The sequence below is a fragment of the Bombus flavifrons genome, chromosome 6 (genome assembly GCF_040668555.2).
Source record: "Bombus flavifrons isolate JBK064 chromosome 6, iyBomFlav1_principal, whole genome shotgun sequence".
NCBI classification, from domain to species: domain Eukaryota; kingdom Metazoa; phylum Arthropoda; class Insecta; order Hymenoptera; family Apidae; genus Bombus; species Bombus flavifrons.
The window spans coordinates 5,659,782-5,675,459 of NC_138447.1; the positions used below are offsets into that span (position 1 = coordinate 5,659,782).

General features: G+C 31.9%; 2 protein-coding genes across 2 annotated transcripts; one reads left to right on the forward strand and one right to left on the reverse strand.

Moving 5' to 3' along the window:
* Positions 1–905: 905 nt before the first annotated feature.
* LOC138180951 (uncharacterized) lies at positions 906–5,681 on the reverse strand. The gene is made up of 6 exons (XM_069115327.1): positions 5,613–5,681; positions 3,300–5,312; positions 2,712–3,059; positions 2,128–2,361; positions 1,367–1,852; positions 906–1,205 (listed from the first exon to the last, which is right to left on the reverse strand). The coding sequence occupies exons 1-6, from the start codon at positions 5,679–5,681 to the stop codon at positions 1,185–1,187; spliced, it is 3,171 nt and encodes a 1,056-aa protein (XP_068971428.1). The 3' UTR covers positions 906–1,184.
* A 7,361-nt stretch (positions 5,682–13,042) lies between these two features.
* LOC138180615 (ponticulin-like protein H) lies at positions 13,043–14,192 on the forward strand. The gene has a single exon (XM_069114658.1). It carries the CDS (start codon positions 13,118–13,120, stop codon positions 14,012–14,014), a length of 897 nt encoding a protein of 298 aa, XP_068970759.1. The 5' UTR covers positions 13,043–13,117; the 3' UTR covers positions 14,015–14,192.
* The last annotated feature ends 1,486 nt before the right edge of the window (positions 14,193–15,678 follow it).

Genomic DNA, 15,678 nt, shown 5'->3' on the forward strand with positions numbered 1-15,678 from the left:
TAAAAGTTTAAAGCACAATAAAATTAGAGAGTATCATCGTAAATTTCAGTCACGAAATCATGGTAAAATGGTCGCACTTTTCAATTGATGAAACAACGTGAACCGGAATACGGTCTCCTTTCACCATATAATCGAGAAAGTCTTAAACATTGTCAAACACGCAGTATGCGGAATACGTATGAGTGTGCATCGCTGTAGTATCTGAATACAAATAGCTCTTTTTGGATGGCTTCCAAATGTGCAAAATCATCGAAAGTGACGGTATAAGAAAACGTATATTTAGTTATATATCCAAAGAAAAACTTATTGAGGTAATTAAAAATGAAGTTGTGTTTCTAACTTTTAAATGTACTTTGAATTTAGTTACACTACATTTACATTTACATTTACATTAGTACAGTAGGGTTTAGTACATTACAAAGTTGATTCTGCCCCTCTTGAAAATAGCCAAAAAATAGATAATGGTCCCTTTAATTTTATAACTATACTTCATCGAGTCGAAGAATGTTTATTTTTATACATTTCACGCGTACATGTATGTTGTGCGCTCTGTGTTCTACTCTTTAATGTTGTAAAGGCAAACTTCAAATTCAGAATTGAAAGAGATTTTTAACAACATCAGAGTAATGATTAACGTTATTATGATCTAATTTATTCGACAGTCTATAGCAACTTGTAACTGTTGAATTTTCCACTATTTTACAAAAATAATTATGGATTTTTGCGGATAGAATCTTGTCAGTACGTACTTACAATTAATTTAATCCTATTTATCAAACTTATAGTATGTTTACTTTTACGTATTTACAAAGTAATTACACGATCAAGTAACAGTTACGTCGATGAAATTGTATTTTTATAGCAATTCTTTAATTAATTAATTAATTAATTAATAAATTAAACCTTAATTCGCAACGCTCGTAACACGTTACTTTTTACAGACGTATCTGCTTATGTTACAAATAATCATCTTATTGTTTCTATATAATAATACGTATGAGTCTACACACTGGCCGTAGTAAAGTTCAGGTTGTACACTTAAAACGCTAAAACAATTTTATTCGTGTCCTGTTACACGCGAATCAAGTAATAGAAAGTCTTTAAGATTAAAACGACCGAACAGTTAACTATTCACAATTAAAAATTGTGCTTTTCAGCCTCCATATTTAAGAGATTCTTGCTTGTCATCGTTTAGCTCGTGACACCTGTAAACAATATCATTGTTATTGCCTATAAATTATCTATAAATAACGAAAGAGAAAGAGAGAGAAAGAGAGAGAGAGAGAGTTAACAAATAGCAATATTTCTACCATTTCCAAGGATAATAATTGACAGAATATGTTCAATATTTTCAATAATTTATCACCTTCGAGTGTCCAGAATAAAGTATCGGTCCATCCACGATATCTTCTGCTGCTTCTTCGTCATTTTCGTTCAAATTCAAAGAAGCAAACTCTTCGTGTTCCATAATTCCCCATAAAGGAATGTTTTCCTTCCCGGTGGATGCAACAGCAAGATTATTTACCGCTTGCGGAAGCACTTGATAGGCTTTTTCGATCGCTTCAAAGTCACTGAAATTATTCTTGCTGTTGCTTATGTCACTGGCGGTCGTTTCACTTGTTGGCTCCGGTTGTTCTGTCTCCTCTTGCTCCTTACGATTTTCCATGTCATTTTTCGAGGGTATTTGTGATATCGGTTGTGGCGTTACCACGTAAACTCGTTCTTTATTAATAGATGATATCGATACAGAGTCTGATTTCCATGTTGACTTTTCTTCTATCGTGGGCTTATCTACGCTGTGCAAGTCGTTAATTGTCACTTTCGGTTTATCTATTCGTAGGACCTTTACGGCCTGGAAATCAATATTCAAAACAATCAATACGAATAATATTATTTTGCTATTAATATTGTAATTTACTGTTAATATCAGTTAATATCGTTGCATGATGTCACTTATAAGTTAGACGATAATAAAATATTATTAACGTAGTAGTATTAGTAAAAATTACTAATGTGCTAATTGATATCACCAAGCAATATTACTCTTAGATTAGATAATGATCCAGTGATCGTAACAAATAGGTAAAAGGTAAAATGTGGAGTGCACATCGAATCGCATCAAATTACCGATTGGGTCTCCTCGATACGATTACTCGCAGAGCCTTCATGTTCTATCTCGTTGAAACTGAAGCCAGCCAAAGAATAAGTTTTCACAATTTCATTGTGATCTTTCGACTCGTTTATACGATCGGCTGGTTCTGTTGTTGTTAAGTACTCCGTTGGAATTTTCTTCGATGGCGAAAGATAAGGGTGCAAGGAACTAGGTAAAATCGTACTAGACGTTGTAGGTCTTGAATATTCCTACGGGTAAAAATCTTATATTAGTTATTTTCCCCTTTATGCCTGCATAAAAAGCATATTCATTGTAAAAAGCATCAACATATTAGTATCATTTTTAATAATGCTGAATTTACCAATTAATGAAAATGATGCAAAATTAAAGAGGCAAGACTAATTTGATGGCAAAATTTTATAAAATTTTGATTACTACATGCGACGACTCTTTATTTTCCAAAAATAAGGAGAATAAAGAAAATTTTGATTTCAAGAGAAAGGAAAAATATGATAATTATAAGTAATAAATAATAAGAAGTATCGAGATATGATAATTGATGATAATTAATTAATTAACTATTTATCTATAAGCTCACTTGTATTGTCCAGTTATCGATATTCTTTTGCAACCTTCGCACATCGATGGAAGTGTTTGCTCTTGTTGTAGTGCTTTTTGAATCTTCTACCGTAGTTGAAGATGGTCTTATCGATTGCACGTTCAATTTCTTTGAGTTATTGACATTGAATTGTGCTTGAAATTGATTAACTACTCGAATATCATTCCTAGATTCTTGTTGAAGATAATTATCAGCGTTCAATCCGGTTCGAGAAGGAACCTTTCTTGGCTGCGTACGTTCAAAATTAGTTTTGATACTCCAATCTCCGTAAGATTGTTGGAACGGAATCGGAGTATATTCCGACGTGTATGGTATAATAACTTGTACCTAAAACATTACGTTATTTTCATAAATTCGTAATCTTTGTCATCGATAATCGAATTTTACTTTATTTTCATACAATTGATTAGTTACCGTGTAAATAAAGTCTCAATGAAAATTGCTGAATACGTAAATAAATATCTTAAGTTATTTGTAAATAATTAAAATTTCGAATTTTATATATTCCACTGTTATATTTAAGTTTCGTAAAATCCTAACTACATTTATACGAATAATTTTGCTCACTTGTTTATTTCGCTTCATACTTTGTGGCTTTTGAAGCGTATCTCGCGTATCCTTCGTATCTATACTGTCTTGCTTTTCAGAATTCTTATTTCCTGAGAAAGAATTATTCCATCGAGCAAGATGATTCAAGGAACCGTGATTCTTCGATGAATGATTTCTCAAGTTTGATGTATTTATTAGCAAACTTGGCCACAAATACCCTGCTTGTCCGGATGGTGGAATATACGAAACGTCTTGTTGATTTGTATATTCTCTACTACCTGTTGACGTCTCGACATGTTGATTAATATTACTATTTGAGAAATCCACGGTTGCGATAGTTGAAGGTCCAAAAACACTATTAATATTTTGAATATCCGGAAGAGAATACGATTCAGTCGACTTGACAGAATCGGATGAATCATCAAAAAATACATTTTCGGTTTCTAAATTATAATCTGTAGTTGTCTTCGCTGTATTGTCGGATACATTATCGATATCGGTATAGCCAATAGTGGAAGTTGGCCATTGTATATCGGTGCGACTTTCGTCGTTTTTCGTCAGATCTAGCAGCGGCGATTCCTCAAAATGTATCGGCCTTTCTTTCGGAACGAAAGAACTCACAAGAGACGGTTGCGTCGTTACATGAGAATCTTTAACGACACTGCCACTAGGCGACAGATCGCCGGAATATTGATAATTCAAACTATCGCTTTCTTGATTGTGAAAGGTAGAAGTTGCGAAGCTAGCCGAAGGTTTCAGATCCGGCGGTAAGTAATTGAAATCGGTGATAGGAGTTGGATTTGGATGAAAGAGTTCATGGTATTCGTTACCACTTTGACTAGGAAATTCGTGATTTTCGAGATTCGACGATCCTGGAGACTGAGCATCGAGAATCGAACTATCAAATGATTCTTTGTGGTCTACAGGCTCTTTGTTGATCTCGATCTCATGGCTTTTAGATATGGCACTTACATGTCCTTGATTAATCTCTGTTCCAATGGATCTTTGATCGTCATTACCATAAATATTATAACGCTCGTCCTTAACATCAGGGCTTTTGTGTACTTGATCAGTTAACGGTGTCACAGGCAAAGCTGGTGATTTGAAATGTTCCACATTTTCGATTGCAGGAGGATTTTGAAACGGCCGAGCAAAGGGTTCTGCTTTGTAAAGGGGAGGTATCGTGTCATGGTACAACAGTGGGTGCGGTAATGCGCTGTTGAAAGGTGTTTGTTCAACAGGTATTTGAGAAAGTTCTGGTATTCTGATCTCATGCGAAGCCGCGTATTGGACGTCGTGATTTCCTTGATTGCTAGGAGGAAGATAACCGTTTGAAAGTTGCGTAGGAAGCGGATACTTGTCCGAATGAAGTCCGCTATCTTGCATCGGAATCCAAGGAACTTTGTTACAAGGATTACAATGTTTCCCTTTATTCGCCGCTATGTAACTACCGCGATTGTCTTTCGGAGTTGGGAAAGCGCGTTGCATACCGTGAAAGATCGTTGAAGGGTTGTACAATTGTAAGGATGGGCGAGCAGGAAGATTAAGAGATGCATCCGGATGTCCACTAGAAGGAGCTGCCACAGGTGGACCGGCATGTTGAATAGGAGGAAATGGACCGATAGAAGAGTGCAAAGATGGATCAATTTGAGGTCCAGGTTGCAAAGCAGGATGCAAATTATATGGTGGAGGGCCGTAAGATTGAGTTAGTGGAGAATAAAGAGGTGGTGGTTCGAGATGTGATGTCTTTAGAGGAGTAGAAGTTGAAGAGACATAATTAAAAGGGTTCAACCAGCTCATCAATTGTGTAAAGTATCCTGGAGATTCCGCTGCCGAAGGATTTGCTACTCTTCCAGACCTCACCGGATAAGGTTTCGGTATTGGAGGTGGGACTAAATATTCATTTAATCCGGCCCTTCTACTGCGCCGAATAATATTTGCACCATTATCGAAGGATGGTTCACTTGCATCATTTTTCAAGCATGATGACGTACTGCATGCAAAAACGAGCAGTGATAGCGTTAACGTAACCTAAAAGCATATAAGTTGTTAATTGGATTAAAGATGAACACCGAACTTAAACCGTTTTTATTATTATATTTATATATTTTACATACAGATAGTTTCTAGTACGAAACTATGCGCGATATAGATAATTTCATGTTTTAGAATGTTCGATAAATACGTTGAATTTATCGAAACAATTTGATGCGTTTCATGAGAAATAAGATATATTTTATTCAATGATAATTAAAATAAATACATCGCATTCCTAACAGCAGATGAAAATTCATGAACGAATACGCTTAGAAAAGCTTGTGCACTTCTCACAATGGTCAATAACCATGGAAAATAAACACAGGGTAAACTAAAGTGGGTCACTTCCTGAGGAACATTCATTACCGCTCTGAATTATGCCAGAACTATGTAGTTTCACTTGGATTAGACAATTACACTAATTTTTCGTATTCTCCTACTTATATTAGTAATTATATATATAAATATTCTTTTTCTATCGTCTCATACGTAATTAATTATGTCCATTATCGATTCGATGAGACATAAACATTTGGGAAAATAATCAAACTTTACCATAATCTCCAGCAGAAGGTAAAACTCATAGACGTAGGTGATAAGAAAACTTTCTAATATGAAAATCTTTGTTTAATTTAATCTAGAAATAAGATCTTTGATTCAATGAATTTTGTAAAAGTTGCAATAAGGAATCAAGCAGAAACATTTCTGCAACATGATAAAGAGTAAGGAATAATTAGTAGCCTTCATCATCGTTACTGTGTTTGTAAGTTCTAATATTCAACTAAATTATCGAAAACAAAGGGTGAGGAGCGAAAGGGGAGCAAGGATAGCATAAAATCGAGCGCAGAACAGATTTGAGCGACCAGCTATTGCTTACGAGTTTCTCACGAGACATAAATTCAATGGTGTTCCCGTGGAATTCCACGTGCTATTTTACGTTTACCGTGAAACACGCGGACGTGTGAGAGAGAACGAGAGTACTCGCGGATCACCGTACTTACAGCGAGAACCGGAACTGCATAAGAAAGTGAACAAATGAAAAAAAAGGATGGAAGAGATCCCTCATATCACTTTTAAACCTATTAACATGAAACTCGGTGTGCTTTATATTCTTAGCAGCGGATAAGAAGTAGTTACTCAAGCGAAAGTAGCAAACAATATCATTTTGTATTATCGCTTTGAGACAAGTCCCAATAGGCAGAGTTACTTGACCTGTTATTACGTTTTCAAATTAACTTAAAATAGATAATATGTATAATAACATTTTAATTGCATAGTGAATTTCAAGCCAGCCATAAGCAAGCATAATAATTCTATCGTTATAACGATATATAAAACAATAATATGTATTGAAAAGGGAACCCTTAACAAAACCATGAAATATTTTTTAGTAATAAAGTTAGTAATAAAATCTCTGGAGTCACAATTATATTTTATAAACGTTAAATTACGTATTGTACAAATATATTTAATTCAAGCGGAATTCTAATTTCGATAATTTTACGCGTTGAAAATCATTTCATAGCTAATTTTGAATTACATTTAAAATCAAAACTTAACACTTATTTGCACGTGTAAGGAAGTAAATTAGTATTTTATAAAGTTATAACATTCTAAACGTGTATTCTAGAAATTACAATATATACAGATAGAATAAGTTTTATAGAGAAAATAAATAATTGCAATGTCGAAGTTACAAGGAAATAATTATAATTGTAGCTGTTGTTTGTTTACTTGTATCATTAAATGTATAGAAATATTTTTATTATTGTCGATGTGTTGTCACTTAAATATTAACACGTTTTTGCCTTTTCATAGAATTGAAACGCTTTTCACTTCGAAGCATTTCAAGGCGAAAATTGTATTTTCCCACTTTTTATCTTACATGAAGTACGCTCGCGTTAAATTTATTATTTAAAGCACATTCGTCAAGGAGGAAGGAAATATTATAGTAAAAGAAAGTCTTAAATTATTATTCAGCTAATACAATTTGACTAATAAAGATTTCATTAAAATGAAATGAATGAACGAAGGTCATTAAAATTACATTGTCGTCTAATTTTGGCTATCGAAAAGTAGTATACATATAATCGGTTGTGTTTGATCGTGAGATAAACTATTCTTCATTGAAGAATAGGTAGTTCACACACTGTAATAGTCGAAGTATATAAGAGACACTTGTGTAGCAGGGGTAATGTAGGTAAGTGGGCTGTGGGTATTACGAGAGTCGACCTATAGTGAGAAGATGTAATATGTGGTTGCATGTAATCAGTATAATGCGTATTCAACAAAGTGTTGGTGTGCTCGTGTGAGCAACACGTGTGCTAGAATAAATGCCGGCGCTAATCGAGACTAACCAATACCAATAACGAGTGTGCAATTTTCTTCTGGCTGTCTATCTCAAATCGAAATAATATCAGAAAGCTTTCATTCTGCTTATTGAAAATAATTTCTGTTGTCCTTAAATCTTCTAATCGTAGGGAAACTAATTGTACAGTAACAAACAAATGTATGTCTGTCTGTATATTTCTTCGTTGTTATAATTCTTCGTTGATATTTTAAGGAAGTTAATATATCGATGAATAGGATCTTCTAATATTAAGATATTTAATTTTTAGAAAAATATAATAAAAAGCAATTAATATTGCAAGTTTTTCAGTTCTATTAATTTTAGTTATAATAATCGATCGTACGTATAATTAAATGAACTTAAATGTTTCAGAATTATAATTACATGAAAATAGAAATATATAGGTCAATTGAAATCGAAATGAATGCTTGCGATATTGATACGAAGAAAGTAAAATTTATTTTAGTAGCGAGTAAAGTTTGGTCATTTTATATTTCGTCGCGTGTGTTTTATGTAAATGTATGATTTAATTACTCTACACGCCATCTTATGTATATAATATAATGTATTAAAGAAAGAAATTCTAATCGTTTTTGTGATGTAACTATAGTAAGAAATAAACTTTCAAACAGGAAGGCTCCATTCCTTGAGAACTTGATGGGAAGAGATAAAGTGAAAATCTTGAAGTCTTATTCCTCACAACGAACAAGCTCTAACGGTTTTAACGAAGTAGTTTACATAGGAAGGACAGTTGTGGAAATACCTTGATAATGAGAAGTGTAATTATCGCGTGCATTAGATTTTTTAAACGAATGTCGGGAAATAATAGATATAAAATATATTTAATATCTTCCTTAATTTTGTGAAATAAATTCTATTTAGTTCAACAGCGCGAACATTATAATATAATGATAAAAAAAGATGAGTAAATATAAAATATAAAATAATATAAAAATATATAATAAATAAATATAAAAATTAACTTTCTGAACTTTCCTTGTTTTTTCGATCTAAACAAGACTACTCATAAATTTTGCTTTTTCTATGTTTTTATCGAAGCAGAGATCTTTCTCTTAAATACTAAATACTCGATACTATAATTAGAATGTTAGAATGTTACATACATACATTCCATACTATTACGACTATTCTTCCATAATTAGTTTCTACAATTTTATAAGTTTACATGAATGAGGATAATCAGCTTGTAATTTATAAAATGCACTTGTAGAACTGTACTTGTTTTATCATCGATCTTGTTACTGTCATAAAAAACAAGAAAATCTATCGACACTGATAATTTGATACTCCAGTCTTATCAAACTTCGCTAATAACATTAGTTGTGAGAGTATCTTGTTGTTGAAAATTTTATAGAAAAGAAAAAATTGGTAAGGTTAAATGCTACATAAATCATGTGACATTTATATAATGTACAAATATTTGTCAGAAGACGAAAGTTTTTATGAGTCACGTCAATGTTTAATAAGGCCATAAAGCTTATTCAAAGATGATCGGTATTGACACTGATAAGAGGAAGAAACGTGCAAACGGAAAGCGACAGATTTAGGTCGTAGACGAAAGAGTTTCGCTCCTACGTTGGCACTATGCCAAACGACAAGGATCACTCGAAAGCGTCGAGCATATGTTTTCCTCACATCGTTCACGACGTCTTTGTTGGATCGTGAACGATTGGCGATTCACGACGTATACAAATCAGACCTAACTTTCAGAAGCTTTTGTAACCGGACACGTCTGCAGGTTAATTTCTTGTTTCTTGAAAATCTGCCAAAAAGTTTGTTAGTGGTTCAAAATGGTCAGTAGTCAGAGGTTTAGCATTCAAATGCTACACTATAAGAACTCATGGGAGGTATTACCAAAAAATAACACCGGACGTGTAGTTGCCAATAATAAATAAACGTTTGCTACTTGTTTCTTTTTTTAACTATTAAAGGTATACGTATTTGTAATTATACTAATATGAATTGTTTATAGAAATTATCCCGTTAAAAAAATTTTTTAAAAATTGTTCTATTACGAACTGTATCTATCGATAACGTTTGGAGAATTTTTTCTAAAAATTTGAGAACATTATAAAGCATTTATTTTTTTTATCTTTCCTTAGTATCTTTGCTTTTATTTTTATTCCAATTAACATCTTATTTCTATCTTGATTTTATTGAATTTTTGAGTTAACGAGAATTCCTGCTTTTGAAATAATAATATAATAAAAATAGGTGACGTTAATGTTACTGAAAGTGGTTTCGTCATAAATGTAAGAAATTTTCTTATAATCTTGAAATCAATATACTCGGATACTAAGCTAGTTCTAAATTTCTTTACGAACACTTATGAGTGATAGATTATTACAAATAAGTTAAACTTCTATTTCATAAAATAAAGGAAATGTATACTCGTATTATCTTACTTGAAAATTCACAATCTCAGCTAATTGAAAATTCGCAAAGCGAAAGTAGACTAGTCGTAGGTATATTTCTTAAAATAGTAGTTAAATTTGGTCATGTCGCTGGAGCGTCGTTTTACCAGACTTCGAATTGGTGATTTTTAACTTTCGCCTTGTACGCGTTGCATGATAAATCAAGCACATGCTCCTCTACAGAATTCTATATACAAAAACATGGACACTATACAATGTTTCATTCCAATAAACATTATATTTTTAATATGTTTTGTAATATATAACATAATAACTTAAAAGAAACTATGTTTAGAGTAAAACAAATTTAATTTTATTATGTTTTTGAAAGGTGCTATTATTTATGTCATGGAATATTTGTAGAAATTCTTCTTTAAAAAGTTGAAGAAGAAAAAATTGGAGAAGGAAAATAAAAGTATACTTTCTGATAAGAAATAAATTATTTTAATTAATAACACTGTTCTATTATCCCACCTTTTTACTTTTTGCATTAAGTTATAAACAAAAAGAAGATTTAGAAAAATTCTTATTGAAAACAAAATCAATGCAACATAATTAATATTTATTATATATTATATTCGCTAATAAGACATTAAAATGTATCTATATGATATAAATAAATTTATTGTAAAAAATAGTAATTTATCTCTGTCAGTATAGCTTTCGCCTCATAAAATCTATGGTTAAAAAGTCGAACGTCTACTCTCACAAGTACAATGCAAAATCAATGAAATACATATGTATAGAGTTTCTAACCATTAATTTGTAACTAAGAGTGTATCCTTACAAACAAAAGTTTCAATTAAACAAACACTTATTTCATACTAAATATTAATTGATGCTGTTATAAAATAAATTAATTTATAAATGTAAAATTGAAAAAACGTAAAAAGGTATAGGAAAAATTTGGAGGATATTTCTAACAGTTAAGAGCTATTTGCATATTCATCTTTTGAAGTTAAATTTTAAACATCGTAGAATAATTAATTACAAAAGTAAATTTTTATCCACGAAACTGTAAGTAGGTAAAGTCAAATAAAATAGTAATTAATATTTTATACGACTTCTAAACACATATTTCATTTTATTCTTGTACCTAAAGAAATAGGTATGTACTTAGATCAATGCTGTAATCAACATTTCGACAATAAAACAGAAAAAAAATAGTCTCATTGTTAGTACATTTTTGCAAACGAATTATGGAAAAACCTTGTGAAAAGTTCTGTGAAAAGAACTATGAAAAAGCTTTGTTGGAGTTTTATGAAAATAACTATGGGAAAGCTTAATTAACAAGCTTTACTAATGCTAACACTAGGTTGAAACATTATTACACATACATTACGTAGAAATTGTTAAATATAAATGTAAAATTCAATACAGAGTAAATAGAGTAGTATAATATGTACAATGTGTAATATAAGATTAAATAAATAAATTTCTAACGACAATTTTTGCTACTTGTCCTGTGTCAAGGTACGGAAAAAGTTTGCTCGATATGAGATACATTGTTTAATCAATGGACTATTGTTACATATTTAATATAGTAAGTTTTAATAATTAAAATTAATATGTCACGAAATATAACTCTGTTATTTAATAAACTTTCGTAATGTTTTAAAATGTTATTTATACTCACTCGAAGCAGATTCATGTTTCGCATACTGTTATGTAGGTCCATTTCGTCAGGAACATATCACAAGAAACAAGGTGAAACTTTTTAATTCAATGGTCACACATTTTGATTCGATAAAAAAGAATTTATTGAAATCACTGCAAATACTGTTTGAAGATTACAACGAAGAACGAGATGCAAACTCGATATATTATTTTTGGTAACACATAATCAGAAAGTGCACGATGCGAAAGAGTTACTGAACTTCCTCACGGCAAGATCAAGATTGAAGAGCAAGGACGTCAAATAGAAGGATCTTATAGAAAACTTCGAAGAGTAAGGAGATTGGAGAACGAAGAAAAAACGGGAAGAAAGGTGCACGCTTCAGTAAGGTCAAAGAGAGAGTCCATTGGCGCGTCTTCCATGCAAGTCGCTTATATACATTTGCTCCTTCTTTCCTTCCTCTTCTCTTTCTTTCTTTCTCCATTCTTTCATCCTTTCTCTTACTCTCGAAGAATCGAACTCCTTTTCTACCTACCAATCTCTCTCCTACAATATATACCTCTACGAAAGTTTTCTTACCTGCAAACCCCCTGTTGGAGAACGATCTAACTTCGAGGGAAACTTACGTATCTGTTGGGGTTGTTCGAAACAAATGTTACAAACCATGCAACTGGTGAACCGATTAACTATAATATACTCTATTTACCGAGTAACCTATTTCAAATAAAAATACATTTTTTACAATATCTAATACTGTGTTTATTCACTATACTTGCTTATTGTTATATAATATTTTATTATACACACTTATTCTTATTAATCGATTAAGTAATCAGGATCGTTTCATTAAACTCAAATAAACAATCTTTTGCATTTTACAAATTACCCAACAAAGCTTGCATAGGTATCTTCTATTTCAGACAAACGAATTTTCATCAGTTGGACAGATTAATGATATTTCAATATTAAATTTAAGAAGCAGTTTGATTTTAACAAATTTAGCTAATTTACTACCGAACAAAATGTTTAAAACGTATATCATGTGAAATAAAAAATTTAATTTCTTCTTCTTCCTACGCTATTTTTTGGTCGTTTTTCATAAATTCTTTCAGAAGAAAATAGCTCTAGGAAGACTAATTGTTAATAGTACGTTCATATGTCGTACACAAGGAAGCAATAATAGTCCGCATATCTCTTTTACTCATAAACCAAGTATCATAAGATATTTATTTTCAGCTCGTATTTTCTCAGAATTTAACAGATATTCGTAATACGCGATAATAAAACAATAAATTCAACGATGGTAATATATTCGCTGCAGTGATGAAGCTAAGAAACATATTCTCTTTGATTTTCGGCAAATGAGCATCGTTTTCTGGAAACCAGTAAAATACGCAAAATGAACGTATTCCTCGTTGCGTTTGAAATTCTTTTCATCTTTAATTCGATTCCCATTGGGACGCTTCAAATAATTCCATCTAAGCGAACATGTGTAATGCAAGGAATGTTTGAAATCGTGGATGGAACGTGTGCTAATTATTATATATGTGTTTTTAACGGAGTTGAATTCGTGTCATACGATATGTCGTGCTCACCTTCGATGGTATTTGATCCCTCGCTAAAATATTGCACATCGACTACGAATTATATCTGTAAGCAAACTGCACCATTGACGTCAAGTTCCACGTCAAGTTCGACACCAAGTTCGACGCTAAGTACGACGCCAGGTACGATACTAAGTACGACGCCAGGTACGATACTAAGTACGACGCCAGGTACGACAGTAAGTACGACGCCAGGTACGATACTAAGTACGACGCCAAGTACAGCGCCCAGTACAACGCCAAGTATGACACCAAGTACGACGCCCAGTATGACACCAAGTGCGACGCCAAGTACGACGCCAAGTACGACGCCAAGTACGACGCCAAGTACGACACCAAGTACGACACCAAGTACGACGCCCAGTACGACGCCCAGTACGACGCCCAGTACGACGCCCAGTACAACACCAAGTACGACACCAAGTACGACACCAAGTACGACGCCAAGTACGACACTAAGTACGACGCCAAGTACAACACCAAGTACGACGCCAAGTACTAAATGCGTTACAAGTGGTAGATTTCCAATAACAAGTGACCTCACTTGTCAGCAATATTATTTCTGTTACGTGAATGGTGCAACGATCATCAAATATGATCTTAAGTGCCCAAACGGTTTAAAATTTAACAGTGTAACGCAAAAATGTGTATTACCTTGTCCAGGTATTAAGCCATGTCCACCTTGTGTATAGCCTAAATAAATTTTCTTGAAATAGATTATAAATCTCTTAAAGATATTTTCAATATATTGTTCGATTATGTTCTCATTAAAATTACATCATAGATAATAAAACTATCGCATGTATATGTGAGATTAAATATTGTGAAATAAAAAATTTTCTGAAATGTAAAAACGTATTGAATAATTATTCATCATGATAAAATCTCTTTTGAACATGTAAGTTTTAGATGAGAATGATATAAAGTTTTGACATAGATACGATATAGATGCAAGAATGTTATATATCATGAGATATTCAATATGTATATATGTACATTATATTTTACTTATCTTATTTCAAAAAGAATTCTAATTACTTGATCTACTAATACAAATCAAAGATATAGGATATCGTTTATAACGTACTATGGAACTACAGTTCCATGTAAAAATGAGTCAGTAATGTAGAATACAATCTTTTTGTACAAACAAACGAATTACGTCCGATGAATAGAGTAAAAGACCAATGAAAAAGAAAAACAAGAAAATGTACGAAAAGAGCAAACAGATGACCAAAGTCTTATTTCTGCGAATAAATATATCGATCAACTGCATCGATCTTTACAAATGTATTAAAAGTAATGCTTAAAATTAACGATACAACTTAAAGCTGGGACTTAAAATTCAGAGTTAAAACTAAGATTTAAAATTACAACTTAAAACGAAAAACAAACAATGAGTCCTTTGTTGACTTCCACCGTCTAACACAGTTGCTTAGTATTAATTTAATTGAAATCTTAGAACTAGAACCTATTTAAAAGTAAAACTAAACTATAGATAATAGATACTAATTTGAGGTATTTATGGACCGTTGGAATATTATTAGACTTATACCATATATTATATCCAAGAATATTAAAATGTACGGATGGTGCAATAAATACGTCCATACAAATCTAAAGTACATTAGATCGCAGTCCTGTCGGCAGGCTTTCGTATCAAAAGATTTAACCTGAAACAAAATTAAAAAAAAATGAAATTATAACAGTCTGTTAAAAATAATAATAAAGAAATTTTTAACCTTTCGTTCTAAGTTAAACAATGTATCTTTATATAAAAAGCGTGCATACATCATAAATTAATTCTACTTATCAATAAAATATCTATTCTACGTTATACGTTTCGTTTGTTTTAATTTAATGCATAATTGGCAGAAGAAACTGGATAAATTGTGTAAAAAATTCTTAAACATGCTTGTATTATATTTGATACAGGAGTAATTAATATTATGTTAGCGGGAACAGAACATGGAAATCTTTTTGATAATAAAGAAGTACTGAGTATTGAAGTTTATTAATAAGGATCTGAATGTATCTAGAAGACTTGTAAGCACACATATCGTGTGCAAGTTAGTATTATCTATTCCCATGTAGGAAATTATTATGGACACCAAATCACGTTATATTTGACTCTTAAATAATTTCATTAAATATGTTTTCAAAACCAGAGTACCACAAATTATGACAAGAAATTCAAGTTCATTAAGACAGAAATAAAATTTAAAAATGACTCTGTTAGCCTTATGTACGATGATAGAGATATCTTTCAAATATCTGTCAATAAAAATGTTATTGATTGTCGTTAGAAAATTGTTGAATCGTGCATGAGTAGAAGTCGTGGAAGTTTAACTCGTAT

Bases quoted from the DNA above. Each gene is read 5' to 3' on its own strand.
- LOC138180951 (XM_069115327.1), bottom strand. From the start codon at position 5,681: ATGAATGTTCCTCAGGAAGTGACCCACTTTAGTTTACCCTGTGTTTAT. The intron at 3,060-3,299 runs GTGAGCAAAATT...GTAATGTTTTAG, and splicing joins GTATGAAGCGAAATAAACAA to GTACAAGTTATTATACCATA. The intron at 2,362-2,711 runs GTGAGCTTATAG...TTTTACCCGTAG, and splicing joins TCGATAACTGGACAATACAA to GAATATTCAAGACCTACAAC.
- LOC138180615 (XM_069114658.1), top strand. From the start codon at position 13,118: ATGAACGTATTCCTCGTTGCGTTTGAAATTCTTTTCATCTTTAATTCG.